This window comes from Rhinolophus ferrumequinum, chromosome 7 (genome assembly GCF_004115265.2).
Source record: "Rhinolophus ferrumequinum isolate MPI-CBG mRhiFer1 chromosome 7, mRhiFer1_v1.p, whole genome shotgun sequence".
Taxonomy (NCBI): domain Eukaryota; kingdom Metazoa; phylum Chordata; class Mammalia; order Chiroptera; family Rhinolophidae; genus Rhinolophus; species Rhinolophus ferrumequinum.
The window spans coordinates 24,620,861-24,648,799 of record NC_046290.1 but is presented as its reverse complement, the minus strand read 5'-3'; the positions used below and the strand labels follow the sequence as shown (position 1 = coordinate 24,648,799).

At 39.6% G+C, this 27,939-nt stretch overlaps 1 protein-coding gene across 1 annotated transcript in view; it reads right to left on the bottom strand.

Annotated features, from left to right (window-relative positions):
• WDR70 (WD repeat domain 70) overlaps positions 1–27,939 on the bottom strand; it is a 248,107-nt gene that overhangs the window by 158,768 nt on the left and 61,400 nt on the right. The window contains exon 8 of the mRNA XM_033110994.1: positions 19,977–20,130. Within this exon, the coding sequence (XP_032966885.1) occupies positions 19,977–20,130 (154 nt within the window). The remainder of the gene's footprint in view (positions 1–19,976; positions 20,131–27,939) is intronic.

Below are 27,939 nucleotides of genomic sequence, written 5' to 3'. Positions count from 1 at the left end.
TAGCCCTGCTCCAACATAGCCACAGCCTCCCCCACCATCAGTGTCCCCAACCAGAGGGTTACATTTGTTACAACTGATGAATCTACACACCACATTATTATCATCCAAAGTCCACGGTTTACATGAGGGTTCGCTCTTGATGTCGTACATTCTATGGCTTTGAACAAATTTGTGACATGTATCCACCCTTATAGTATATATACAGACTCATTTCATTGTCTTAAAAATCCTCAGTGTTCTGCCTATTCATCCTTCCCTAACTCCTGACAACCTCTGATTTTTTTTTTGTTATCTCCAAGTGTTTCTCTAGGGGTGACAAAAATGTTCTAAAATTGATTGTGGTGATGGCTGCATACACCATGAATATACTGAAGAACACTGTACATACTAAAAGCCACTGACTATACAAGTTAAGTGAGTGAATTTTATGGTATATGAATTCTATTGCAGTAAAATTAAAAAGAAATGCTAAAAGAAGTTCTTAAGTGAAAGGGAAATAAAAAAGAGAAACATGGAATAGAAGCAATGAAGCGACAAAAGAAAGGATAAATAAAACACTATTTCTCACCTTTAACTTTTGTTTAAAACAAAAATTACATCATTGCCTGATGGGATTTTTCAAAGTATATAGATGTAATAGATAAGACAACTACATCAGGTGTGGGGGAAGGGCCCTATGTGGTTGTACAATTTCCATTTTTTACTTGAAATGGTAAAATACTAATTCTAAATAGATTGTGTAAAATTTGTTCTCTAGAGCCACCACTTTTAAATAACTACACAGATAGAATAAAAATACAACAGGTAAATAAAAATAGAATTCTAAAACCACACAAATAATTTAAGAGACAGGTGAGGAGAAGCAAGCAACAAAGAACAGAGAGACAAACAGAAAAGAATAAAATGGTAGAACTAAATCCAATCATATCGATAATCACATTAAACTTAAGTGAGTTAAACACGCCAATTAAAAGACAATGATTGCATTATGCATTAAAGAAACAAGGCCCAACAATGTTTCTTTGGAGAATCCCACTTGAAACATAATGATATAGATCGGTTAAAAATAAAGGACTGAAAAAGATAAAACAAGCACCTTGTCCCAGGACCTTATACTTGCTATTCCTGTCTGCTGGTTCTTTCTCAAATATCCATGGATATCTGGCTGGCTCCCTCATGGATCCTTCTTTCAGGTCTCTGAAAGCCTCTCCTTCAGAGAAGCTTCCCTGCGTACTCCATCTAAAAGCAGCCCCTAGTCACTCTCCATCCCCTTAACTGGTTTCCCTTTTCTTCACAGCACTTACTACCCCCTGATTTTGTTACATACACACACACACACACACACACACACACACACACAATTTTTTTTCACTTTTTCTTTTTTTTACATATTTGCCTGTCTTTTCTCTGGAATACAAACCCCATGAGGGCTTTGTTTGTTTTTTTGTTTTTTTAATGTTGAGTTCTCAGCGCCTAGAGTCATTTCTTGCATATAGTAGAAACTCAATAAATGTTGAATAAATGAATTTTAAAAAGAGATAGAACAAGCAATCAGTAATTTTTTAAAAGCTGGAGTAGATATATTAATGTCACACAAAGCAGATGAGGAGGGACATGACAAACTGATAAAGGGTCAATTAACCAAAAAGACATAACAATTATTAATGTGCATATGCACGTAAAACCACAGCTTCAAGGGAGATGAATTCAAATAAAGGTGTCTCAAGGAAGAGTGTTATCAACTGTGTCAAATGCTGCTGAAAGTTACAGTATTCTCAGAACTGAGAACTGACCATCAGAAAAGGATGGTATGATGATCCAGTGCCATGAACAGAGAGGAAACTTAGGCTACTCTCAATTCTGTGCAGCTAAGGTACTGAAAGATAATAATTAACTGACTTGCTGATAGATTAAAACCCATAGGGTTGTCAGGGGTCCTTTAATCTCTTTCCAAAATAAAAATGTATCAGTCTGTGGTTATTTAAGGAGAAAAAAAAAACTCTAATGCCAAGTAGTAAATAGGTATCCGGTCTAATTTCACCCCATAAATATCTGCCTGTGGGCCAGGAAAACAGCTCTTGATTTGCAATGAAAGGAACACTTCACTAACCCAAGACTTGCCCAGCTTTTAGGGACTTAAACCTAAACTGCCTTGGCTTTGTCCATCTTGCACACACCCTCGTTCTCCTCCTCTGCTTACCTCAGCTTCACCTCCGCTGACATCTCTACCTGGTCCCTTAATCTAATGCTAGTCAGTCTGCGTACCTCCCAGGCAGGTCCTCGTTTACCATTTTCTTCTCCCACTTCCAGACTCAGAAATTCTACAGATGGGAGCAGCTGAATTCAGCCCATAGAGCCTCACTTCCTAACAGCAACCCAACAACTAACCTCACCTATGCAGGCGCTGAAGGCAGGCCCCAGAAAAGAGGTCTCTTACTGATATCTGATTAGAGTTGAAATAGCATCTTGGAATATAAAGACTATTTTTAAGAGGACCAAAAGAAAATGATCCCTACTACAAAGAACATTAAGATAAAAGAAACTGTGGTATTCTTAGCTATTGAGTACCCAGGACAGGAACACAAATAGTAAGTTAAACTGAAAAAAATCTGACAGACTGTGAGTGTTGTTTCTTGTTTATAAAGACAGAAGCATGACAAAGGCAACGAGAACGATAAGCAGCCTGTATTAAAACAGTGACCAAGATTAGTCATAACAAAAATGAAGTTCAACTAAGGATTCTTAAATGGATCAAAACAGAACCAGTACCATGGCTAACTAGTGGAAAAAATTTTAAAGTGACACCTACTAAAGAACAGTCAGTGACTAAAACACTTTTTCATCAAATAAACTACATTTTTCCTCTTTCTCCTTTATCTAAACAAAGGCACGTCTGAGGGGGAAAAAAAATCCCTGCCTTGATTTAACAGGCTTAACTGGAAACAGCCTAGAAGAAAGAATTAAGCATCTATTTGTTTCTCATAATATGCTACACTTTGCAAAAAAAGAATATTACTGATCCATGACCCATGTTGGCTTCCTCTTACACAAACACACACACACACACACACACACACACACACACACACACACGCACACGCGCTCGATCTCTACTGATCTGTCCACACTCCTGTGGCTGCCCCTATAAGAAAAGCTGCAAAACAGCTGCTCTGCTGCAGTGCCATTTGTAGTCACTGAATGTATTTGTGACCCACAAAATAAAAGTACCCAAGTTTCAGGAATGATGAGCTAACAGATGCAACTCCTATGAAGAGATGAAATGCAACAGGGAATCTACTATGAGCTTTGATCCAAAAGTTCTTCTTAACCAGAGTCCATTCACAGGCTTTCAAAAACCACCAAGCTTCTTGAAATTGTCAGCAAAATTTTATGTGAGTACACTTTGCTGGAGAAAATGTTCAGAGCTTTAATTGCGGAGTTGGCAAACTTTTTCTCTCAAGGTCCAGACAGGAAATATTTCAGGCTTTGCCGGCCACAGGTCTCTGCTTCACTACTCAGCTCTACCAGTATAGCACAAAAGCAGCCATAGACAATAGTAAATAAATGGGCATGGCTGTGTTACAATAAAATCTTTACTTATATAAACAGGGTGCAGGCTGGATTTCGCCCACAGGCCTAGTTCACCAACCCCTGTTGCAATCCATCACACTCTTAGTCATTTCCTTCTGTGAATCAAGGACTCTGAAGTCCAAGTCTTTCTAATTCCTGAGCAATTTTAAAATCCATTTGAACACATCAAAGAGATAAAGTCATTCTTTTTTGATCTACTCGACTCCAATGACCTAAGATATTTCAGTAACCCCAGCTATGGCTAATTCTGCAATTACCACACATGGTTCCTCTTCCGAAATCATGAACTTCCAATATTTACTGGTTTAACAAATATTTATCATTTGGTATGTTCTAGGCTCTAGATAGTCCACTTACTAGTCACACAACCTCCTATCACCCTTTCATTTTCAATACCCTAAACTTCAACCACTCTCTCAATATAAACCTGAGCGTCCTTCTGCTGCACCTACAATGAACAGTTTTTATTCTGGAATAAGTCCCTCCTCCCCGTCACTGCATTCCATTCAAACACGCAAGGATATCATAGGAATATGCAGAACGGTCGTCCCTACGAATTTACATTCCATAACCTTTAATGCTCCCACTATTCTTCTAGGAATTTTTCTCTGACAACTCTCAATTGTTATTTTAAGCCTTTACTAACCTACTGATGGCCTCATCCCAACGTCTGGGAACACAAAACTAGGAAGCGACCCTGCCAGCAGATGGTGACGCCTTCAACGTCCTATCTAAGGCGCACCCCCTATAAACGGATCTGCATCTGAGCCCATCCTTATCTCTTTTTACTTAGTACGAGTTTTTATTTTTTGTTTGTTTGTTTTTGCAGAACTATATTAGTTTTCTATTGCTGTGTAACAAACTACCACAAACTTTGGGGCTTAAAACACCTCCTGTTTATTAGCTAACAGTTTTATAGGTCGGAAGTCCTATCACAATGTGGCTAGATTCTCTGTTCAGGGTCTCACAGATGAATCGGGATGTCGGTAGGGTTGCATTCCTTTCTGGAGGCTCAGGGGAAGAATCTGATTCCAAGCTCACTTAGGTTGTAGCAGAACCCAAGTTCCCCGTGGGTGTAAGACTAAGACGCCTTCCTTGTTATCTTTCTGCTGAGGGCTGCTCTCAGCACCGAGAAGCCTCCCTTGCCACATGGATTCCTCCATCTTCAAAGCCAGCATATGAGAATCTTTCTCACGTTGAATCTGAATTAGCCGAAAGACATGCCCCCAAATTTCTGCAAAACAACCCATTCTTTATCTGTAGCTCCTGTTGAAATAGATAAGGATTAATATCCTTCTTAGAAGCTGGTTTGGTTGAGAAGACCTATGAGGCTGAATTTCTTGGAAGAGTCTGTGGTGTAACTACATACTCTGACTTTATCTTTCTAAGGTTTTAGCTAAAGATTATACAGCCACACCTCTGGTTTTTCCTCTATACCACAATTTCAGAAGTAATTTCTTCATTTCAACATTCTTTGCCATCTGTATAGGCTCAAAATTAACTAAATCATCTAGTCCCGGTTCCCTTTTATCAAGACTCTTTCAATTTATCTTTCTTCGCTCATATTTTATTATCGGCAGCAAAACACTTTGCTTGGATATCTCCTTAGGTATTTTCCCAACTTCATCACTCTAGTTCTGCTTCCATCTTCAAAGCCAGCAACAGAGAATTTCCTTCCAGTCAAATCCCTCCCACGCTTCGAATCTCTTTTGCCAGGAAGAGCCCAATCCCTTTTTTTTTTTTTTTTTAATGTGCATTTCTTTTCCAATCCCTTTTAAGGGCTCCCCTGATCAGGTGGGATCCACTGAGGATAATCATCCTTCCCTAAGGTCAAGTCATATAATGTAACCTAATCACAGAAGTATCTCATCATTCTCATGGTTCACATAGACAGTCATGGGGTAGAAATCTGTCTACAACAAGAACCGTTGTTCTGAAACTACTTTCGAGGTACCGTAGCATTGAACAAATGAGCAAATATAATGATGCTGCAAGCCAAGTTTCTCACTGTTGGAGAAGTCAAATACAAACAGGAATAGCTAAAGCTAGGAGGTTGAATTAGAATTTGATACATCAGTGTGAACTCATGACTTTTTACATGTTTTCTTTTTCTTAATTGGTTGGTTTATCTCCCCATCCAGCTCTGTCTTCTGAAATCATCTAGAAGCAGTGACATCTCAGCAGGAATAAACATATCTAAAGCCCAGATCTTGATTTATAAATAGAATTCCCTATTAAAGGCAGCCGTGGATCACCAGAGAAAAGGGGAACATCAGAGCAGGAAAAGTACAAGATAAGTCTGGAAATTTTTGTTGTCCCAGAGTATAAGAAAGTACCCCCAAAATGATAGGGATACATCAAAAGGACAAACCAGTGTGAGGCAATTTCTACTAGATAAAAAACTCTGGAAGTATTCAGGTAGTGAAAAGAAACACAATGTACTTCAAATCACTGCACTTCTTAGAGTTAATGTTTGTGGTTAAAACCAGTTAAAACTGCTTAAAAAAACAAAAATATACCTAAATTCACAGTTTAAAATATTTCACTCCTTAGGAAACAATATTTACTATTAAAAAGTCACGACTAATATATTTCATCTCAAAATACAAGGGAAATATTTTAGAGCTGTTGGATATCAGAATAACTAATTACATGTACTCTTCAAATATTAATAAAGCATTTGAAAATATTTTTTCCGGAAATTCCTTCTAAAGATTCTAATATCCATAATTAAAGTATACTCATGGAGAAGTCACCCACTAAAAGGTCCAGGCATTCTGAGCCTGTCCTCTCCCACTTCAGTCATGTCCAGAGTCAAGCACCACTTAACATACGTTCTGAAAAATGCATTGCTAGGCGATTTCATCGTGGTGCTACCACCAGAGTGAACATACAAACCTAGATGGTACACTCTACTCCACACCTGGGCTGTATGGTGTAGCCTATTGCTGTACTGAACACTGTAGGCAATTGTAACACATGGTAAGTATCTGTGTTACCTAAACATAGAAACAGGACAGTCAAAATACGGTATAAAAGATAATCAATGGTACACCTGTATAGGGCACTTACCATGAATGGAGCTTACAGGACTAGAAGTTGCTCTGGGTGAGTCGGTGAGTGAGTGGTGAGTGAATGTGAAGGCCTAGGACATGACTGCACACGACTGCAGGCTTTATAAACACTGCACACTTAGGCTACACTAAATTTATAAAACAATGAGATTAAATCAAGCACAAGAGAAAATGATGTAATCGAGAGCCGCGGTAAACACAAGATGTCTGAGGCTGCTGCCAGCGTAACATGGCATACTGTTTTAACGGTAACCTTTTTTTTTAATAAGTAGAAAGCATACACTCTAAAATAACGATAAAAAGTATAGCACAGTAAATACATAAACCAGTAATGGTCATTTATTATCATTACCAAGTATTATGTACCGTGCATAACTGTGTGTGCTACACTTTCACACGACTGGCAGCACAGTAGGTGTGTTTTCACCAGCATCACCATAAACGTGTGAGTAATGTGCTGCCCTGTGACACGATGGCTCCAATGTCACTAAGCGGTGGAAATTTTTCAGCTCCTTATAATCTTATGGGACTATTATATATGCAGTCCTTGACCAAAATGCTATGCGGTGCCTGACTGTAATTAAGAAATAAATGGCACAGATTGTTTTGAAGTTGAAAAGAGCTGAAGACAATCCAAGGGAAATGCACTTAATATCAACTGTAGGTAAACTGACAAAAGTTTAACAAATGAGACTGTAGAAGTATTACCATAGTCATTCACTTACTAATAATCTACCAAGACACTTTTGAATTTAAATACTGATTTGTCATAAAGTTTTATGTATATTTGTTCTGGAGTTCTGAGGAGCAGAAACTACAGTTACACATTTATGGGCTCTTGGCCAAAGAGCCCCGTTTGAATCCCAAGCAAAGTATGTGCATAAGAATTCAAAGTAATAGAGAAAAACACTCTGACTGGAAGTAACATACCAAAATTCTGATTTAGAATAAGTGAGTTTTAGATGACAATATAACTATAGTTTCTAAAGTATGTTTTTGGATGGCTTAAAGATTGATTCTGTTTATCCTTGTCCTACTTTCCTAATCACCTAAACCTGAACAAGTAATGTCCCATTTCCAAGATAAAGTAAGTTTTATTGTATCTTATTTCATTTTATTTAAAATTGTTTATTTAAAATTATTTTAAAATAATAGTTTAAAGAAGCAGCAAAACCTGATTTTTTTCAAAAGATATTTTATGGAGAACACGGACTACAGAACAGACAGAATGAGCACGTGTCCCACCCCAAGGCCTCTCATTCCCACGCCCACAGCAGCCCCTGAGGCACCAGCATACAATCCCAAGATTCTGAGGAATAAATACGCAAAATATGGCTCCAAGCAATAACTGAAGTCAAGGTTCTGGTGTGATCAGAAAAAGGTTTTCAGATGCATAAGGAAAAAAGACATATAGAAATTGAAATGTTAATAGTGATTATATCTGGGTAGCAGAATTCTGAGTAATGTTTCCTTCTTTTTTTTATTTTCCAAATTTTCTATAGTCGACAGAAATTACTGTTAGAAACCTAATAAACTTTATTTTTAAAGGGTATAAGTGTAATTACTCTCCCTGTAATGTATTGTGTTGCAGTACGTAACAGAAAAAAATTTCTGTACCACTATAAGTGCACTTAAAAAATACATATATATACATATACACACACAAAAAAATGATATAAAGATTAGAGATACAAATTTAATAAGATAACAATTTGACAATATAATTAGAAAGGCCTGTTTATATTTGAAGTACTTAATATTTTATCATAATAGATCAGATATATTTAATTGTTTCCTTTAATAGCCTATTCGTTGAATTGCCAGTAAAGCCACAAGTACTAATTATTCTTGGAATCAAAACAGAGGTTAAAAAGTTAAGAAAAAAAGTGTTCCATGAAATCTACTACTTTCAAATAATAATTCTTGCATTTCCAAAACACATCACTCAAGCTAAACACTATAATTAAGATACCAGTAACATTTCCTAGACAAGTAAATGATCAATTAACTATATTCGCCTCTGGGAAACGGAGAGAATAAATATTAACCATGGTTTTGAAATCAAAATGGAGATATTAGGCAGGTGAGGGGGCAGTTATAATATAGTTACAATACACAGTTTTTTTTACATATTAGTAATTAATAGTATTTTAATTTCCTGTATTTCTACCTAGACTTGGTTATCTATCCTTTTCCTACTTTCCTAATCATCTTACTACATGTACTATTATACATGTTTAAGTCTGAGATTGCAGAAATAGCCTGACACAGAACCACTCAGATTCCTTTCTTTTTGAAATTTTCTTGGCTGAAACCTAAATCAACAAAGTATTAGTGTTTTTATAATGTAAGTAGCCTTGAGTGACTGAAATCATTACAGACCTTAGAGGCTGGCAAAAACTGATCTTACTCACATTTTTTAAGAAAAATTGTCTCTGGTATGCACAAACTAAAAAAAAAGAATAAATTAAATAGGAGTTTTTTAAGCCTTCATTTCCACAAACCAGTTGTTTAAAATAAAGTTTGGATTCCCAGAAACTTCAAATAAAATGGATGAAAACAGAACTATTTGAGTTTAAGATAGAGAGAGTGATCTGGAGACCCATCTGCTTTATTTCCTTACCACCATCACCCTCAAAACAACGTCTGGTAGAATCCCTAGGGATAGTTTTAAGGAGAGGGGAATGAGAAACTCTGGTAGAATACATGGGGGGGAAAAACACTATTCAAGCCATCATTATAATATAATTGTATATAATTTTATGTGTAAATTACATTTGAATTCTGTTGGAATAATCTAACATACTAGACACACAATGAACAATTAATAAATAAACAAAAGGCATCAGATTGCAATCCTCATTAGGATTGAGAGGCACTTCAATGGAGTGTAACAGAGGGCAATCTGAAACATTCTGTATTCCAATAGGTCAACCTATAGCACCTAAAATAGATTGCAGTCAATTCTCATTACTCACAGTAGTTATGGTGTATAAAGTCCTGCAAACATTGAATTATCGAATACAGGATTAGATTTCTGAAAGCTTCTAGTTATATTTTCATCAACCAATCAATAAAGGTAACCCTGTACAACACGGCACTTCAATAACATGGTTCGAGAATTGGGGAAAACCCTCATACAACACGGCATCCTAGAACACAGTTTCACTCTAACACAATTTGAGAATTAGAGAAATCCCCAAACAACACGGAGAGCAATACCGTGTTTTTCCAAAAATAAGACCTAACCTGAGAGGACGTCATAGGAATGGCGGGCAGCAGGGCGCACTTTCTGAGTTCTCCTCCGGATCTTGTTGCAAACGGGAACTATAACCCATCGAGGAAATTTTCGCTCACCACACAATATAGTGGAGAGATTCGTGGATTGCTTGAAGCTAAGAAATTCTTGGGGGTAAGCTAACTGGACGGAGCAAGGAGAGGAGGAGGAGAAGCGGCGTGGGAGCGCCCGGCCGGCAGCGGCGGGAGAGCCCAGCCCCCAGCGGAGCCTCAGCTGGCGGGGGCGAGGACCGAAAACCACGGAGCCGGGCAGGCGCGGGATCCCGGGCAGAGCGGAGAGCTCAGAGACCGGGGGTAGGCCCTTTCCCTGCTCCTACGGCTGATTTCTCCCGCAGGGAAGTCGGCGCGCCCTGCGGCGGTCGGGGGGGCGCAGTCTCCATACCTGGGCCCCTCCCCCCCGCCCTGCTCTCCCAATCCTACCCCGCCCTTCCAGAGACTGGGACTGGAAACCGCAGTGCAGCCCCGCTGTGCCGGGCGCGCATGGGAGCCCAGGCGGAGCAGAGAGCGCAGAGACCGGGAGGCGGCTCTTTCGGCTCTTTCCCTGCGTCCCGCGGCTGATTTCTCCAGCCGGGAAGGCGGCGCGCCCTGCGGCGGTCGGGGGCGCAGTCTCCATACCTGGGCCCCTCCCCCCCCGCCCCCGCCCTGCTCTCCCAATCCTACCCCGCCCTTCCAGAGACTGGGACTGGAAATCGCGGTGCAGCCCCGCTGTGCCGGGCACAGGAGCCCAGGCGGAGCGGAGAGCGCAGAGACCGGGAGGCGGGCTCTTTCCCTGCGTCCCGCGGCTGATTTCTCCAGCCGGGAAGGCGGCGCGCGCCCTGCGGCGGACGGGGGGCGCAGTCTCCATATCTCCATATCCCCTCCCCCCCCCCCCCCCCCCCCCCCCCCGCCGCCCGCCCTGCTCTCCCAATCCTACCCCGCCCTTCCAGAGACTTAAACCGGCCCCTGAACCGAGAAGTGGTATCTAAGGCTCACGCTTTGGGAAGCCTGACGGGCAGCCCTGACCCAGGCAGACTGGGCAGTGTGCCTGATTTTGGCTGCGCTAGGAGAGAAGAGACGCCTCCACCCCCAGCCACCACCTTTTCTGGCCTGCGGGAAGAGGGCGACGCACGGCTGGGCTGGGAGAGTGAAGACCCCTCCATCTCCAGCCCCCACCCTTCCTGGCTTGCCTAGGGTGGGGTGGGTGCAGCGGCCGAGACACACCCGGAGATCAGCAGTGAGGCAGGCGCAGCTCTGGGCTTTCAGCAGATCAGAAATCTCCTGCCCGCACTCACACACACACACTGAAGAGGTGCCTTAAGACTCAAGAGTTTTGGTCACATATCTGGTGGTGCCACTCTCAGTGTGCATTTGTGCAGGCAAGGGCAGAAACTGCACTGATATTGTAAAAACTATCATCCAGACCCCTCAGGCCCACGCTTTTAAGTCTGCAGTCCCAAAGTCTCTCTGGGCACCAGGTGACCGGCTCTGCCTGCGCAATAAGCAGGGGGCTCCTTGGTACAGCAGAGAACAACCTGGACATTGCTTGGTGGGCTTAGGCCGAGACTGTCGCTGCTTTTTGTATTGCTTTGTTTTGTCTTGTTTTGCTTTGTCTTTATATCTTTGATATCTTTGCCTCTGTCGAGTGGGGTTATCAGGTGGTTTTGCATGTGAACGTATTTGATATTTTTCTTTGGTGTTGTTGTTGTTGTTGTGCTTGGTGATTTGCTTTGTTCTGAAACTGCCCTGCCGGGGCCCAGCTTGTGAGGCACGGTCAGCAGATCAGAAATCTCCCGCCCGCACCCATACACACACACTGAAGGAGTGCCCTAGGACTCACGAGCTCTGGACAAAGGACTGGTGGTGCTCCTCTCGGTGTGCATACGTGCGGACAAGGGCAGAAGCTGCACTGACTTTGTGGAGACTATCATCCAGACCCCTCAGGCCCACGCCTTTAAGTCTGCAGTCCCAAAGTCTCTCTGAGCACCAGGTGACCGGCTCTGCCTGCGCAATAAGCAGGGGGCTCTTTGGTACACCAGAGGACAACCTGGTCATTGCTTGATGGGCTCAGGCCGAGACGGTCGCTGCGGGGGTTATCGGCTGTTTTTTTTTTTTTTTTTTTTTTTTTTTTTTTTTTCTTTCCTCTTTGCTGTTGTCGTTGCTGCTGTGCTTGGTGATTTGCCTTGTTCTGGGACTTCCCTGCCGGGGCCCAGCTTGGGTGGCACGGGACTCGGCATATCTGGGGGCCAACTCCAGACCAAATCGGAGTGCAGCCGGGTTTGACCTGCAGGTCACACACCTAGAGAGGGTTCTCGGCAGGCTCTGGAGCCCATAGAGGCCAAATCACATTGGGGTGGTCAACCCTCACGCAGCAGAGTGCCCTGCGGGGGGCAGAGCCAAGTCTCACGGCAGGTCAGCCCAGGAGTTGACCCCACCTGCTCATTAGCGGGAAGCAATTAAAGATCTTCTTGAACGGGACAGTGTACACAACACAAGACTCACCTTTGGAGCACACACAGAGGAGGACGACGTGGTGCGAGTCAAATATAAAGGACACATACTACACAAGATAACCTAGCAAGAACTAAGAACTCTAGGGGATCTACCTAATATATCAAAATAAACACAGTCAGCCAGAATGGGGAAACAAAGATACACGTCCCAAATAAAAGAACAGAAGAAACCTCCACAACTGGAACCAAATGAAGCAGACGTAACCAACCTCTCAGAGACAGAGTTCAGAACACTGGTGATAAGAATGTTTAAGGAGCTTAGAGAAGACATAAAGAAGGATGTAGAAATCATAACAAACGAGCTTAGAGAAAACATAAAGAAGGATGTAGAAATCATAACGAAAAACCAGTTGGAACTAAAGAACACAATTACCGAAATTAAGAACTCACTTGAAGGAATTACCAGCAGGCTAGATGAAGCAGAGGATCGAATCAGCGACTTAGAAGACAAGGTAGCAGAGATCACCCAAACGGAACAACAAAAAGAAAAAAGAATAAAAAACAATGAAGATGGCCTAAGAGACCTCTGGGATAACATCAAGCGCAACAACATGCGCATCATAGGAATACCAGAAGGTGAAGAGAGCAAGCAAGGGATTGAGAACATATTTGAAGTAATAATGTCTGAAAACTTCCCCAACCTGATGAAGGAAACCAACATACAAGTCCAGGAAGTGCAGAGAGTTCCAACCAGGATTAACCCAAACAGGTCCACACCAAGACACATTATAGTTAAAATGGCAAAGCTTAAAGACAAAGAGAGAATCCTAAAAGCAGCAAGAGAAAGACGGAGGGTTACATACAAGGGAACTCCCATAAGACTATCAAATGATTTTTCTACAGAAACATTGAAGGCCAGGAGGGAGTGGCAGGAGATACTTAAAGTGATGGAAAACAAAGGCCTACAACCTAGATTGCTTTATCCAGCAAGGCTATCATTTAAAGTTGATGGAGAGATAAAGAGCTTTCCAGAAAAAAATAAGCTAAAGGAATTTATTACCACCAAGCCAGCATTGCAAGAAATACTAAAAGGTCTTCTGTAAATAGAAGAAAGATCAAAACAACCTAACTACAAATTTAAAAATGGCAATATCTATGTACCTATCAATAATCACTTTAAATGTAAATGGATTAAATGCTCCAATCAAAAGACATAGGGTGGCTGACTGGATAAGACAGCAAGACCCTTGTATATGCTGTATACAAGAGACTCACCTCAGAACAAAAGACACACACAGGCTGAAAGTGAAGGGTTGGAGTAAGATATTTCATGCAAATGGAAACGAGAAAAAAGCTGGAGTTGCAATACTTATTTCTGACAAAATAGACTTTAAAATGAAGAACATACTAAAAGATAAAGATGGGCACTATATAATAATAAAGGGATCGATCCGACAAGAGGACATAACCCTAGTAAACATCTATGCACCCAACATAGGAGCACCTAAATATATAAAACAGGTACTGACTGACATAAAGGCAGAGATCAACAGTAGCACTATTATAGTCGGGGACTTCAACACACCTCTGACCACAAGGGACAGGTCTTCCAGACAGAAAATCAATATGGAAACAACAGCCTTAAATGATACATTGGACCACTTGGATTTAATCGATATTTTCAGAACATTTCACCCCAATGCTGCAAAATACACCTTCTTCTCAAGCGCACATGGAACATTTTCCAAGATAGATCATATGTTAGGCCACAAAACAAGTCTTGATAAATTTAAGAAAATTGAAATCATACCAATTGTCTTCTCTGATCACAATGCTATGAAATTAGAAATGAACTACAGGAAAAAAATGGGAAGACACACCAATTCATGGAGGCTGAATAACTTATTACTAAATAATGAATGGGTCAAGCAGGAGATCAAGGAAGAAATCAAAAGATATTTCGAGATAAATGAAAATGAAAACACGACGACCCAAAATCTATGGGATGCCGCGAAAGCAGTCCTAAGAGGGAAATTCATAGCTTTGCAGGCCTACCTAAAGAAACAAGAAACATCACTAATCAACAGTTTATCTTCACATTTAAGGGATCTGGAAAAAGAACAGCAAAATAAGCCCAAAGGGAACACAAGGAAGGAGATAATAAAGATCAGAGCAGAAATAAATGAAATAGAAACCAGAAAAACAATACAAAAGATCAATGAATCCAAGAGTTGGTTCTTAGAGAAGATAAACAAAATCGACAAACCATTAGCCAGACTCATTAAAAAAAAGAGAGAGAGGACCCAAATTAATAAAATCAGAAACGAAAGAGGAGAAGTGACAACGGACACTGCAGAAATACAAAGTTTTAAGAAGTTACTATGAGCAACTATATGCCAACAAATTTGACAATTTGGAAGAAATGGACAATTTTCTAGAGGCGTACAACCTTCCAAGGCTAACTCAAGAAGAAACAGAAAACCTGAATAGACTGATTACCACCACGGAAATTGAATCAGTAATCAACAGTCTCCCAACAAACAAAAGCCCTGGACCAGATGGCTTTACAGGTGAATTTTACAAAGCGTTCAAAAAAGAATTATCACCAATTCTCCTCAAGCTCTTCCAAAAAATCCAGAAGGAGGGAAGACTCCCAAACACTTTTTACAAAGCCACTATCACCCTGATCCCAAAATTAGACAAAGACACCACAAAAAAAGAAAACTACAGGCCGATATCTTTAATGAACATAGATGCAAAAATCCTCAACAAAATATTAGCAAACAGAATTCAGCAATACATTAAAAAGATCATTCACCACGAACAAGTGGGATTCATCCCTGGTATGCAGGGGTGGTTCAACATCCGCAAATCTATTAATGTGATACACCACATTAACAAAATGAAAAATAAAAATCACATGATCATATCAATAGATGCAGAAAAAGCATTTGATAAAATCCAACAGCCATTTATGATAAAAACCCTTAAGAAAGTGGGAATAGAGGGATCTTATCTCAACATAATAAAGGCCATATATGACAAACCCACAGCTAACACATACTCAATGGGGAAAAGCTAAAACCATTCCCCCTAAGATAAGGAACAAGGCAAGGATGCCCACTATCTCCGCTTCTATTTAACATAGTTCTGGAAGTTCTTGCCACAGCAATCAGACAAGAAAAAGAAATAAATGGCATCCAGATTGGTAAGGAGGAAGTAAAGTTATCATTGTATGCAGATGATATGATACTATATATAGAGAACCCTAAAGACTCCACCAAGAAGCTATTAGAGCTGATAGATGAATTTAGTAAAGTGGCAGGATACAAAATTAATATTCAGAAATCAGTTGCATTTGTATATACCAATAATAAAACATCAGAAGGAGAAATTAAAAAAACAATCCCATTTACAATCGCTCCAAAGACTATAAAATACCTGGGAATAAATTTAACCAAAGAAGTAAAAGATCTATACTCAGAAAATTATAAGACACTGAAGAAAGGAATGAAGGAAGATATAAATAGATGGAAACACATATCATGTTCATGGATAGGAAGAATTAATATAGTTAAAATGTCCATACTGCCTAAGGCAATATACATATTCAATGCAATTCCTATCAAACTGCCAACGTCGTTTTTCACAGAAATAGAACATATAATCCTAAAATTTATATGGGACCATAAAAGACCCCGAATAGCAAAGGCAATCTTGAGAAATAAGAACAAAGTGGGAGGTATAACAATACCTGACTTCAAATTATACTACAAGGCTACAGTAATCAAAACAGCATGGTACTGGCATAAAAACAGACACATAGATCAATGGAACAGAATAGAGAGTCCAGAAATAAATCCACGCCTATATGGCCATTTAATCTACGACAATGGAAGCAAGAATGTACGATGGAGTAATGACAGTCTATTCAATAAATGGTGCTGGGAAACCTGGACAGACACATGCAAAAAAATGAAGTTGGACCACCTCCTTACACCATATACAAAAATAAATTCAAAATGGCTTAAAGACTTAAATGTAAGGTCTGAAACCATAAAATACCTAGAAGAAAATATAGGAAGAAACTTCTCAGACATTACCCGGAGTAAGATTTTTACGGATATACACCCTCGCGCGAGGGAACTAAGAGAAAGAATAAACATGTGGGATTATATCAAACTAAAAAGTTTTTTCACAGCAAAGGAAACCATCAATAAAACAAGAAGGGATCCTACTGCATGGGAAAAGATATTTGCCAGTGATATATCTGATAAGGGATTAATATCACAAATCTATGGAAAACTTACTCAACCCAACTCCAAAAAAACAAACGATCCAATTAAAAAATGGGCAGAGGACTTGAAGAGACATTTTTCTGAAAAGGACATACAGATGGCAAACAGACATATGAAGAAATGCTCAACCTCGCTAACCATCAGAGAAATGCAAATAAAAACCACAATGAGATACCACCTCACCCCAGTCAGAATGGCTATCATCAATAAATCAACAAACAACAAGTGCTGGCGCGGATGTGGAGAAAAGGGAACGCTTGTGCACTGTTGGTGGGATTGCAGACTGGTGCAGCCGCTATGGAAAACAGTATGGAGGTATCTCAAAATTCTGAAAATGGAACTACCTTATGATCCAGTAATTCCACTCCTAGGTATCTATCCGGAGAAATCCAGAACTTCAATTCAAAAATCTCTATGCACTCCTATGTTTATTGCAGCACTATACACAATAGCTAAGACATGGAAACAACCAAAATGCCCATCGGTAGATGACTGGATTAAGAAACTGTGGTACATTTATACAATGGAGTATTATGCAGCCATAAGGAAGAAAGAAATCTTACCATTTGCAACAACATGGATGGATCTAGAGAACATTATGTTAAGTGAAATAAGTCAGACAGAGAAAGATAAGTTCCATATGATCTCACTTATTTGCGGATTCTAAAGAAAAGAATAAGTGAATGAACTAATCAGAAACTGTTTGGGAGACAATGAGGAAAAACTGAGGGTTGCTAGATGGGAGGGGGGAGTGGGGGGTGGGGGGGAGGGGAGGGTGAGGGGATTGGAGGGCAGTCGGTTACCACAGGATGGCCACGGGGTTTGAAAATTAATCTGGGGAACGTAATTTGGTGGTTACCAGAGCGTAAGGGGGTTGGGGGGTGGGGGATGAGGGTGAGGGGGATCAAATGTACGGTGATGGAAGGGGAGCTGACTCTGGGTGGTGAACACACAGTGTGATTTATGGATGATGTGATTCAGAATTGCACAACTGAAATCTATGTAATTCTACTAACAATTGTCACCCCAATAAATTAAAAAAAAAAAAAAAAAAAAAAAAAGACCTAACCTGAAAATAAGCCCTAGCATGATTTTTCAGGATGACATAACCTGAACATAAGCCTCAATGCATCTTTTGGAGCAAATATTAATATAAGACCTGGTCTTATTTTCGGGGAAACATGGTAAGAGATTTTAAGTGCAAAAACATATCTCATTCGAAATTAGGGAAATCCTCGAACAACACAAAATGTAATAAAAGCTTAGTAGTGATGACGAAGAAAACATTATTTAATACATATTAATATGCTACACTTTTGATGAAAATTGCTTTAATAAAGATATTTCTCTTAATTATAAAACTATAATAGTATGTTTTTTTAATTTTTGAAACCTAACCCCCTTTTTTGTACGAGTTCTTTGTTTCTCGTATAACACGGATTCACAAAACAAGGCATTTTTTAGGAACCTAACAACCATGTTATATGCAGGGTTACCTGTATATAACCTTGTTTTATGTATGTTTGTGTTTAAGGACACCTTGTTTATATATATATTCATTAACATTGAACTCAAAGCCAACAGAGCACTATAACTCATTCCTGAACGAAGCTTGTCTAAAACACGCATTTTCTCTGTAAAGCACATCACAGTCTTCTTGCACTTACGAACACTAGACAGGACTACAGTACTTCAGCACTGCACGTAGGGGCCATTTTAAACAGCAAAATCAACAACAAAAAGCAAAAAAATAAGGAAAAACATAGTATTAAACAGACCACAAAAAGGACACTTGACTACAGTACGAGAGCTGAAACAAAAGGCAGATAGAGCACCACTTTGTTCTAATTCTTTTTTGTTGCTGAGTGGAGTGCAAGTGCATGTCTGCAAGTGACCATGAAAGCAATCCTGAGGATTCGCTTTAGGGTTACAAAATAATTTTAGGAAGTAGGTGAGTTTGCAAATACAGAAACTATGAATAATAAGAATAAACCATATTTTCTTAGACAATCAAATCTCATACAAGATTTTTATATAGACAGAAACCATGAGGATTAGTGTGTCAAGAAGGTACTAGACAGGCAGGGGAAGAAAGAGTAAAAATCAGAATTAAAATGAAGGCTCAAAATTCTGCATCAACCATATCCATTAACACTTTAATAGATCTGTGGTAGACTGCATTATTGTTATGAACCCATCAAACTTTCCTGTATCCAAAACCTTTGCCATGTGATACTATAGATCTTCTCAATAAAGACTGGAAATATTCTCCACTGTACTGATGTACCCATGATCATGTGATTTGTTTTGGCCAATGGAATGTTCATGGACATGATATGAGCAAAGGCTTGAAATGTGCTTCCAGAGTTGGGGTTTCCTTTTTGTATTTCTACCTTCACCATGAGAAAAACATGCCTTCACAGAGTCCACTGGTGCAAGGAGGTACAGACACATACAGAACAGACCTAGTCGCTTTCTGCAGCTTGGAGCCAATCTTAGCCAAGAGCAGCCAACCCACAGATACGTTAGTGATTATAAATAAGCCATTAAGTTATAGCATTACTGTGGCTATAGTTAATTGATATTTAATATACTTATACATTAATTTTAAAATATCATTATCCCACTAAAAATCTTTATATAAAAAAGGTTGACGAGACCCTCTTTCCTTCCTGTCCTGAAGTCTGGTACGTAGTAGTTTTGTGGTAGATATGTTTCCAAAGATGGCTGCATCCATATCTCCCATCCCACATGATTTTTAAATGTGATCTTGCCATTCACCCATCAGTTGGTAGTCTATCTCCCCTCTCCCTAAATTTGAGCTGTCCCTATGATGTTATGTAAGACTGAAGCCAGACCTTAAGAAATCTAGAGTTTCCATGTTCATCCTTCATGAAACCCAGACATCAAGCAAGGAGTCAGACCCCACTAAGTCTACCACATTATGAGAAATCCCAAACTCGACATGTGGAGTGGGTGGAGGGGAAAGGGTGAAGGGTGGAGGGGAGAGGAGGAAGAGAAAAAGAGATGCCAGGGGGTAGAGCACCAACTGTAAACCATCTGAGTGAGGCCATTTTGGACCTGATAACCATCCAAGTGTCCCAGCTGACATGACGTGGAGCAGAAGAACTTCTTGGTCAATCCACAGAATTGTGAGAAATAACAAATTGTTTAAAACAAGACACTAATTTTTGGGGTGAATTAGGGCAACTCAGACAACTTGTTAACAAATGTGTGCTGAATTAATTAAATTCACTAAAATACGTCATATTCTGTTTAATGCTTACCTTGGTGTTGGCCATGTCTACAATATACTGGTCTCCTTTTATACATTCCATTACTTCAAAACCATCTCTGTCAATCACTTTGGCTTGAGAGCTTCCAGATACAACAAGAATCATATCTCCTGTGTTACTATACTGTAATGACTTGATCTGATGGCTATGCAAAAGAAAAAGAAAATAGTCTGGTAAGACCCTGAGCATAATGTTTATACTTTAACCACATTAAGCGCTGTCAGAGAAAAAGTCACACGACTGCACAAATTAATAATTCTACAAAATCAGGAACATCAACCTCAAGTGGGCCCTCAACACCAGTGGCTGTCCTGTTGGTTCTCTCCTCCCACTCTCCACAGCAATCCATTAAAATCTTCTCTACTCCAAATCTTCCATCCAACCAACTCTCCCTCCTCCAGCCGTTGATTCTTACAGCTCTTTCCCAAAAGAAACAAATAAGAACTGCCTCAACTTCCTCCCATTAATGTTATAAACTTATCTTCATCTGAACTCTCTTCTTCTCCTTGATTACAATATTGGAAATGAACCACTTCCTGCACAAAGCAATTCTACTACTTACATTCTTGATCCCATCCTTTCCCGTCTCCTCAGGAACTTCTACTGAGTATCTTCTCTCTCTTCCCCTTGACAGGTTCGCTGTTTTAACAAGTTTTCATCTCCTGCATTATCTCTTCAGCACCATAGTATCCTTTCCACCCTCCCCACTCCACTAAAACTAATCTTGCCATTGTGGCTGTAGTGAATGTTGTGCTGTGCCACCCAGACCTACCTCTGCAGGGTCAAAGTACTCATTACCCCTGATCCCAGGATCTGGCTTACTGATGGCTAACAACTAAACCCCCAGGAATTTCCCTAAGTTGCAGAGAACTCCCTCACCCAAGTTTATGTTACCCTTCCAAAGCAGCTCACATTCAATGACTGGTTGACAAGCAGTAAGGTGGCCCAGCCCTCTGCTTCAATATGGGTGGCCTTGGAAGGGTTATTCTAGCTTCAGCAAGCCCTGCAGGATCAGTTGAGACTGCTCTTGCAATTACATGGCAAGTCAATTCTCCATCTTCCTGATGCTCCTTCCCTTGCACCTTCTCTCACGGGGGTTGATCCCAGGAACACTCCTCAACAAACCTCCTGTATGCAAATTCTGAAGTTTCAAAGTATGTTTTTGAGGAACCTGACCTGAGAAAGTTGGTATCAAAAGTGGTCCTATGAAGTGGACTCCCAAATGAGATTTTGGAGCAGTATCAATCCCTGACTGGCTAGCAATGAAGACCCATCACTGATGGTATGCCGTCTCTGATATGTACAGCAGTGCAATGGCAATTTCTAAAAGGTTATCGGAGAAAGGGAAGGCACTGGCTGGTGCAATATTTCCGGCATTTAATTACTACTACAAGAAAAATAGTAATTAAAAGAACTATGGAATTGGATAGCTATTGCTAGGGGCAATCAATACAACGAAGACAATGAAAGGCTCAGGATGATTAATCACCAATTAAAGACAATATTGAGAAGACAGAGGTCATCTCTGGTAACATATAAAGACAGGGTTATTGTTCTCTGTCAGGTCAGTGGTATGCAGTCACTGACCTGGGAAAGCGTGTTTTCCTAATTCTATTAGAGAGGAGGACCAAAAGCAGTTGACTTTCCCATACAACCCATACAACCAACAGCAGCATACACTCACATGCTTGAACCAGGGCTATATTAATTTTCTGGCCCTTTGTCAAACATAGTCCCAAGGAACCTGGACCATCTGGACAATCCAAAGAAATTCATTCTGGTCCATAATCTTCATATCATTATGCTAATTGAATCAGATGAGCAAAAAGTAACAACTACATTGATAAGAAACATGGTCTCAGGGAAATGAGCGATAAACCCTGGAAAAGATCAAGAAATCGAGACCAAGGATATGTTGGGAAGATGCACGTAGATCGACATATGAAAATGGACACCAAGTATGAAGGTCTTTGTATCACATGTTAACCACAGAAAACATCAACTTCAAAACAGGTAATGAACAACCAAGCAATTCAGTTGGTCAGCTTTTATCACCTACCCTGTTGCTAATGCAATAGTCTTATAAATAAAATAGCAGTGGTGCAAAGGATGAAAGTTATGTATGGGACCAAGAACAACTCTCCAAAGTTGACCTAACTGTTGCTGCTAATGAAGGTCCATCAGAGGCCTATGGTGAACCACCCTTCCAAAATTAACACTAACAAATATTAATTTTAAAATATTAATAAAACAAAAGCAACAAATGAACAAACAAAAAACAACTGATAGATATAGACAACAAAATGGTGGTTCCCAGAAGGGAAGAGGGGGTTGGGGAGGACGAAGAGGATAAAGGGGGTCAAATACAAGGTGATGGAAGGAGACTCTTTCAGTGATAAGCACACATTAAACAAGTGTATTATAAAGTTGGACACCTGAAATGCATATTAACTAATGTTACCCCAATAAATTTAATTTTTTAAATTACAGAAAGGGAGGGGGATGGTTCTTAAATGTCCCTAAGAATGAAGCTGTGTAACTCACTTCATCCTGTTTGTTATATCTCCATAGGACTTATCACCATCTGTTATTATATGTGTTTTGTTTGTAGTTGGTCTTCCCTCACTAGATGGAAAGCTCTATGAGGACAGGACTATAGTTATACAGTACCCTATGCTCAAAACCTGAAACAATACCTAGCACACAGGAGGTGCTCTATAAATATTTGCCAAGTGGATATAAATTTTAGAAAAATTCCACCTGTATCTGTCTATGATATGTATAAACATTAAAAAGGAGGTTATAATACAATACACACAGAATGGTACTCATTTTGTAAAATAAAGTATTTACATATGAGAGTATGAAAAGCTAGAAGGACAAATACCACAATGTTAACAGTAGTCGCCTCCATGTAGTAGGAATGTGTATAATTTGAAAAATATACATACATAATTGTTAGGGCAAAATGAAATACATATTATTTTAACCAGAAAGAGTAAATTATAAAATTCTCCCAGAGCTTGAAAAATTATTAGAGTTGTAAAATGAAAAAAAATCTACCCCAAAGAAGAGGAAAGCTATCACAACAACTGCAATATGAGTCTGTCAGCAGCATCCTACCTACTGGAAGACCAGTACTGTCCAAGAGAACTTTCTGTGATGATGGAACCGTTTTATATCTGTGCTATCCACCACAGTAGCCACTAGCCACATGTAACTATCAAGCATTTGAAATATGGTTACTGCAACTAAGTAACTTAATGTTTCATTTTATTTCATTTAAATTTAAATAGCCACAGGTGCCAGTGGCTAGTGCACTGAACAGTTCAGCCATTAATGTGAAATAAACAACATAAAACAGTCTCCACTTTGGAGCAACAGAAGATTCTTACCGTCTCATAAAATAGATGAAAAGTGAAATACTAAGTAAAATGTTCTTTAAAAACAAAACAAAAAAAAAACCTAATGAAATCTTTATAGGCCATTTGGACAATAAAACTACCAGTACTAAAAAACTCATTGTGCAGTCCCTAAATGTCACTTTCAGACATAAATTTAGAAATGACTATTGAAATAAACACCTCAGGTAAAAAATTTTTTATTCACCATGCTAAAAAACTGTCTATGACATACCTCAGAGTTGGCATGGTAAAGCATCAGACCAGAGCCATTTTAAAGGTATGCTATCACAGGTGCCATCCTCTTAAAAAAAATCCCCAAATAAATACCAACGGAAAGAACTTATACACCTTAAATAGATATTAATACGCAAATCCATAAAGAATTCTTGTGGAAAACCAACTTAATAATTGAAGTCCCAAATATAAAATTTCTCTTTCAAAAATAAAAAATGAACATCTTTTGGGCGGCCGGTAGGCTCAGTTGGTTAGAGTGCAGTGCTCATGATACCAAGGTCCCGATTCAATTCCCACATGGGCCAGTGAGCTGAGCCCTCTACAATTAGATTGAAAACAACAATTTGACTTGGAGCTGAGCTGTGCCCTCCACAACTAGAGTGAAAACATTGACTTGACCTGGAGCTGATGGTTCCTGGAAAAACACACTGTTCCCCAATGTTCCCCAATAAAAGTTTAAAAAAAAAAAAATGAACTTTTCTTTTTTTAAAGCTGTCTTCATAGCTTCCTTTATGAATGTAACTTTGTTAGCAAAAAATCAATTGAATTCCTTGATTTATCCTAACAGACCAATCTCAAAATAAAATAAAATAAACTTCAGTGATAAGACAATTTTTAACAAAATTTTAGGCTATTTAGTCCAATTTACTTTCTGAGTCCATAATTTCAAGGCTGAGACATAAACGGGTGTTTCAGAAAAAAAAAAAGAAAAAACTATTTACTCATAATTTTGTCTTCTAGAAACAGTATACAAAAAACTAAATTTTACATGTGTCTGGCTAGGTCTCAATAGAAGTATTCTTCCTGGTTGGTTAGCAAATCCAAATCAGACACCAATGAAACTGCTTTTCTGCACAGCGACCAGTAACGAAAAACTGCTGCTCAAAATTGATACTGACCACTCCTCCCAAAATGCTGAAATTCTACCTGATAGTTTTTGACATATTTATTCTTCAAAAGCCATTCTTAATGTACTAATTCACAGTACTGATGCTAATGGCATAGATAATTCAAACAAAGATCCGAGTGGGCTCTGGGGTTAGAATGTGTGACAGTGTGAGGAATTTCACCATATGCCCAAGATCAAAGCATCAAGGTAGATGAGCAACTGAAGCTCCCAAACCAAATGTTTATGAAAAAGGAACCCAGAAAAGCAATGGTGGGGCTACTGCCTGGGCCTTTTCTTCCTAAATTAGAAACGCCTCTCTGAGCACACGGCATCCTTCCTATAACACTGGGAATGAATGAGGTCCTCAGCAAAATTCTGACCAGAGTCCCAAATTTAAACATAAGTCCATAAGAAGGTACCAGGAATAAGATATGAAATGACATGTTTGATCAAATGTGTCAGTTGTCCATTTATTGCCTCTCTTCCAATTCACCCTTCATGGCCTGCTCTGCAAACTGAATTGGGCCCTTCAAGTATTCTTCCTTTGCCAGTCGGCATGATGTTAAGTGTTGTAGGCAGAGGGTGCTGGAGAGACACTGCAGGAGGAATGGGTTTTCCTCCTGGGCTAGTGTGTTCCTCCTGGTAGGCTCCTGCACTGCACACGGCTTCTCCAGGGTCCGTTTCTGCTGCTGGTGCAGCTTCTCCATCCAGGCTCCTGACGTGCACAGCAGTCCACAGTTGGCAGCACCAGCAGGTTCCCCCAGCACCTTCCTCAAGTGGTTTTGCAGCAGAGTGACCCTGGTGAGACAGGTTTCTGGCAAATTCTGCCATTGCGGCACCACAGCACCTTCTTTATCTTTCACGGAGCCACAGCCTTGCCCTCTCAAATAAGGTCTGGATCTCAGTCCCGGAGGCCTCTTCCTTGAATGTTTTATCTCTACCCTAGGGGCCGTGACTGTTCCTTCTATCTGCTATTCCTACCATGTTTCCCCGAAAATAGGACCTAGCCGGACAATCAGCTCTAATGTGTCTTTTGGAGCAAAAATTAATATAAGACCCGGTCTTATTTTACTATAAGTCTGGGTCTTATCTAACATAAGACCGGGTCTTATATTAATTTTTGCTCCAAAAGACACATTAGAGCTGATTGTCCGGCTAGGTCCTATTTTCGGGGAAACATGGTAATTAGGAACTGAGAAAATTACAGGCTGTTTAGTCCAATATTATATACACACACACACACACACACACACACACACAAATAGATCAGATCTTCGATAATTAGACAGTTCAGACTGCTAAGACTTATATATTAATAGTTATAATGAACCATTTAGTTCACAGGGCATCTTTGTTTACAGTCCTCCCATTTTGGGGACATCTTAATTTTCTTCCGTAACCATGAAATATCAAGTACTGTAAGCAATCATTTTGGTTTTTTCGGGTAAATCATTTTTATTTCCATAAAGAAGGAAAATCTAAAAAACAGTGAGTAAGACTAGATAGTAAAAACAGTCAGTGGCTCCATTTATCTGGCTATTTGCTCCACCAAACTGCTCTAGTTATATTTGGAGGGAAATGCAAAATCTCAGCGATCCCACACTATTACTCACCTTGCTTTTTTGCTTTATAGGAAAACGTTAACGTTTTCCCTCTGCCTCATTGTTCTTCACCTGCTCTCTTTGCAACATTAAAATGAAATCCTCAGCACCAAGCTCACCATTCCTGTGCCACTTTGCTCTTAATTCTGCTAGCCACAGAGTTAAAAGGACAGGATTAAGAGTTATTAGACACAGAACTAAGGAGAATTAAAGGGCTTGTTCAAGGGGTAGAACATCTGCTCCTCAAATTCCTGCCTAAACAACTAAGATTCCCATCAAAGAGAAGAGGGGGAAAGGCAATCCTAACAGTAAACTGGAGTCATGAGGAAGCGAATGTTCTCTCGGGGAGGAACTCTGACACCCGAGGAAGGCTTACTGACATTGCACAATTCTTTCTGTGAAGTTATTCATGGGGCACGGGGGACGATATGAGTGTAAGTGGAAGGGAGTGGAAAGGTGAAGACTGAGGATCCTTTTAAGTAGTTTTTGCTCCGCTAGCAAAACAAGCTGAGACATGCAAGACAGATAAACACAGCTGTTTGGGGCTGTCACTTGGGGCTCAGGAGCCAAGGTGTCCTGATGTAGTGAAAAGTGTACCGGAATGTGAGTGAGAGGGCCAGGGATCCAAGTCCTCGCTCTGCTGCTAACTAGCTGTGTGGTGATGAGCCAGTCTTTCGGCTTCACTAGCCGCAGTCTCCCCGCTTTTTGGAAAATGAGTCGATGGGACTAGACGGCAGCACTTTGCAGACGTGCTCCTGAGACTGAGTTCAGGCACTAACTGTATAACGAACGGTGCTGAGTCCTGGTTTCCGCCACCGAAAAACCAGGAGAAATGATACTTACAGGACCAGGTGAGGATTAGAAAGAGTACACATAAAGGCATCCAGCACAATATGTGAAATAAGTAGCTGCTAGGATTCTTACTTCTTTACTTCCAAGGTCTCCTTGAGGTTATTTGAGGGGTATAAAATCTTGGTAGCTAACTGTAATGAATACATCTGAATCGAATACACTGAACATTTAAATTCATTACAAGTTAATATAAGTTTAGCATGTGCTTTTAATTATTACTTACCAAAATACTCAAGACAAATATTCTTATATTTTTTCTGATTTTCCGTACCCACTCAAAAAACTCAAGCACTATGTCAAATATAACCCCTTCATTCTTGGAAATGAAAGGCAATAATAGAGAAAATATAATTTCAGATTTGCATGCCATCTTCCTATAGTATTTGATGAAACTGTCTGTTCCTTCCAGGTATGCAACATATATTATCTAGTCCTGAAAACAGAACAAAAAAAGCAATAGACATGGGGAAGAACCATCTAAGGTTTCTAATGAGACTATCAGGAAAATACTATTCCATACAAAAATAAATGTTCAGCTACTTCAACATTTGAGCTTTTAAATTTATAAATATAGATTTCCAATGCACAATTAATTAGGAATACGTATATCACCTAATAGCTTAAACATACTAACGGTTAGAAAGCTTGCACTAACTTTACAAAATCATATGTCTTTCAAACAAAACTAGAGAAAATTTCTATCCAACACTAAATATAAATTTACTAAAGCCAATCAATAACCCTTCCTTTCCATTAAAATGTATATTCTTACTTAGGAATGTGATAAAACTACTCTATCACCCAATCAAGTAGAGATTAAAGCTTTATAACTTTATATGGTCTCACAGTCAAGTTTCATGTTAAAATACGGTAAGTCCAAAAAGTAATAAATACTTAAACAATATGTTTTCATGTCTTCTGAGGATTAAAAAAAATATCAAAAGCAGCCAATCAATGAGGATGAGTAGCAAAAA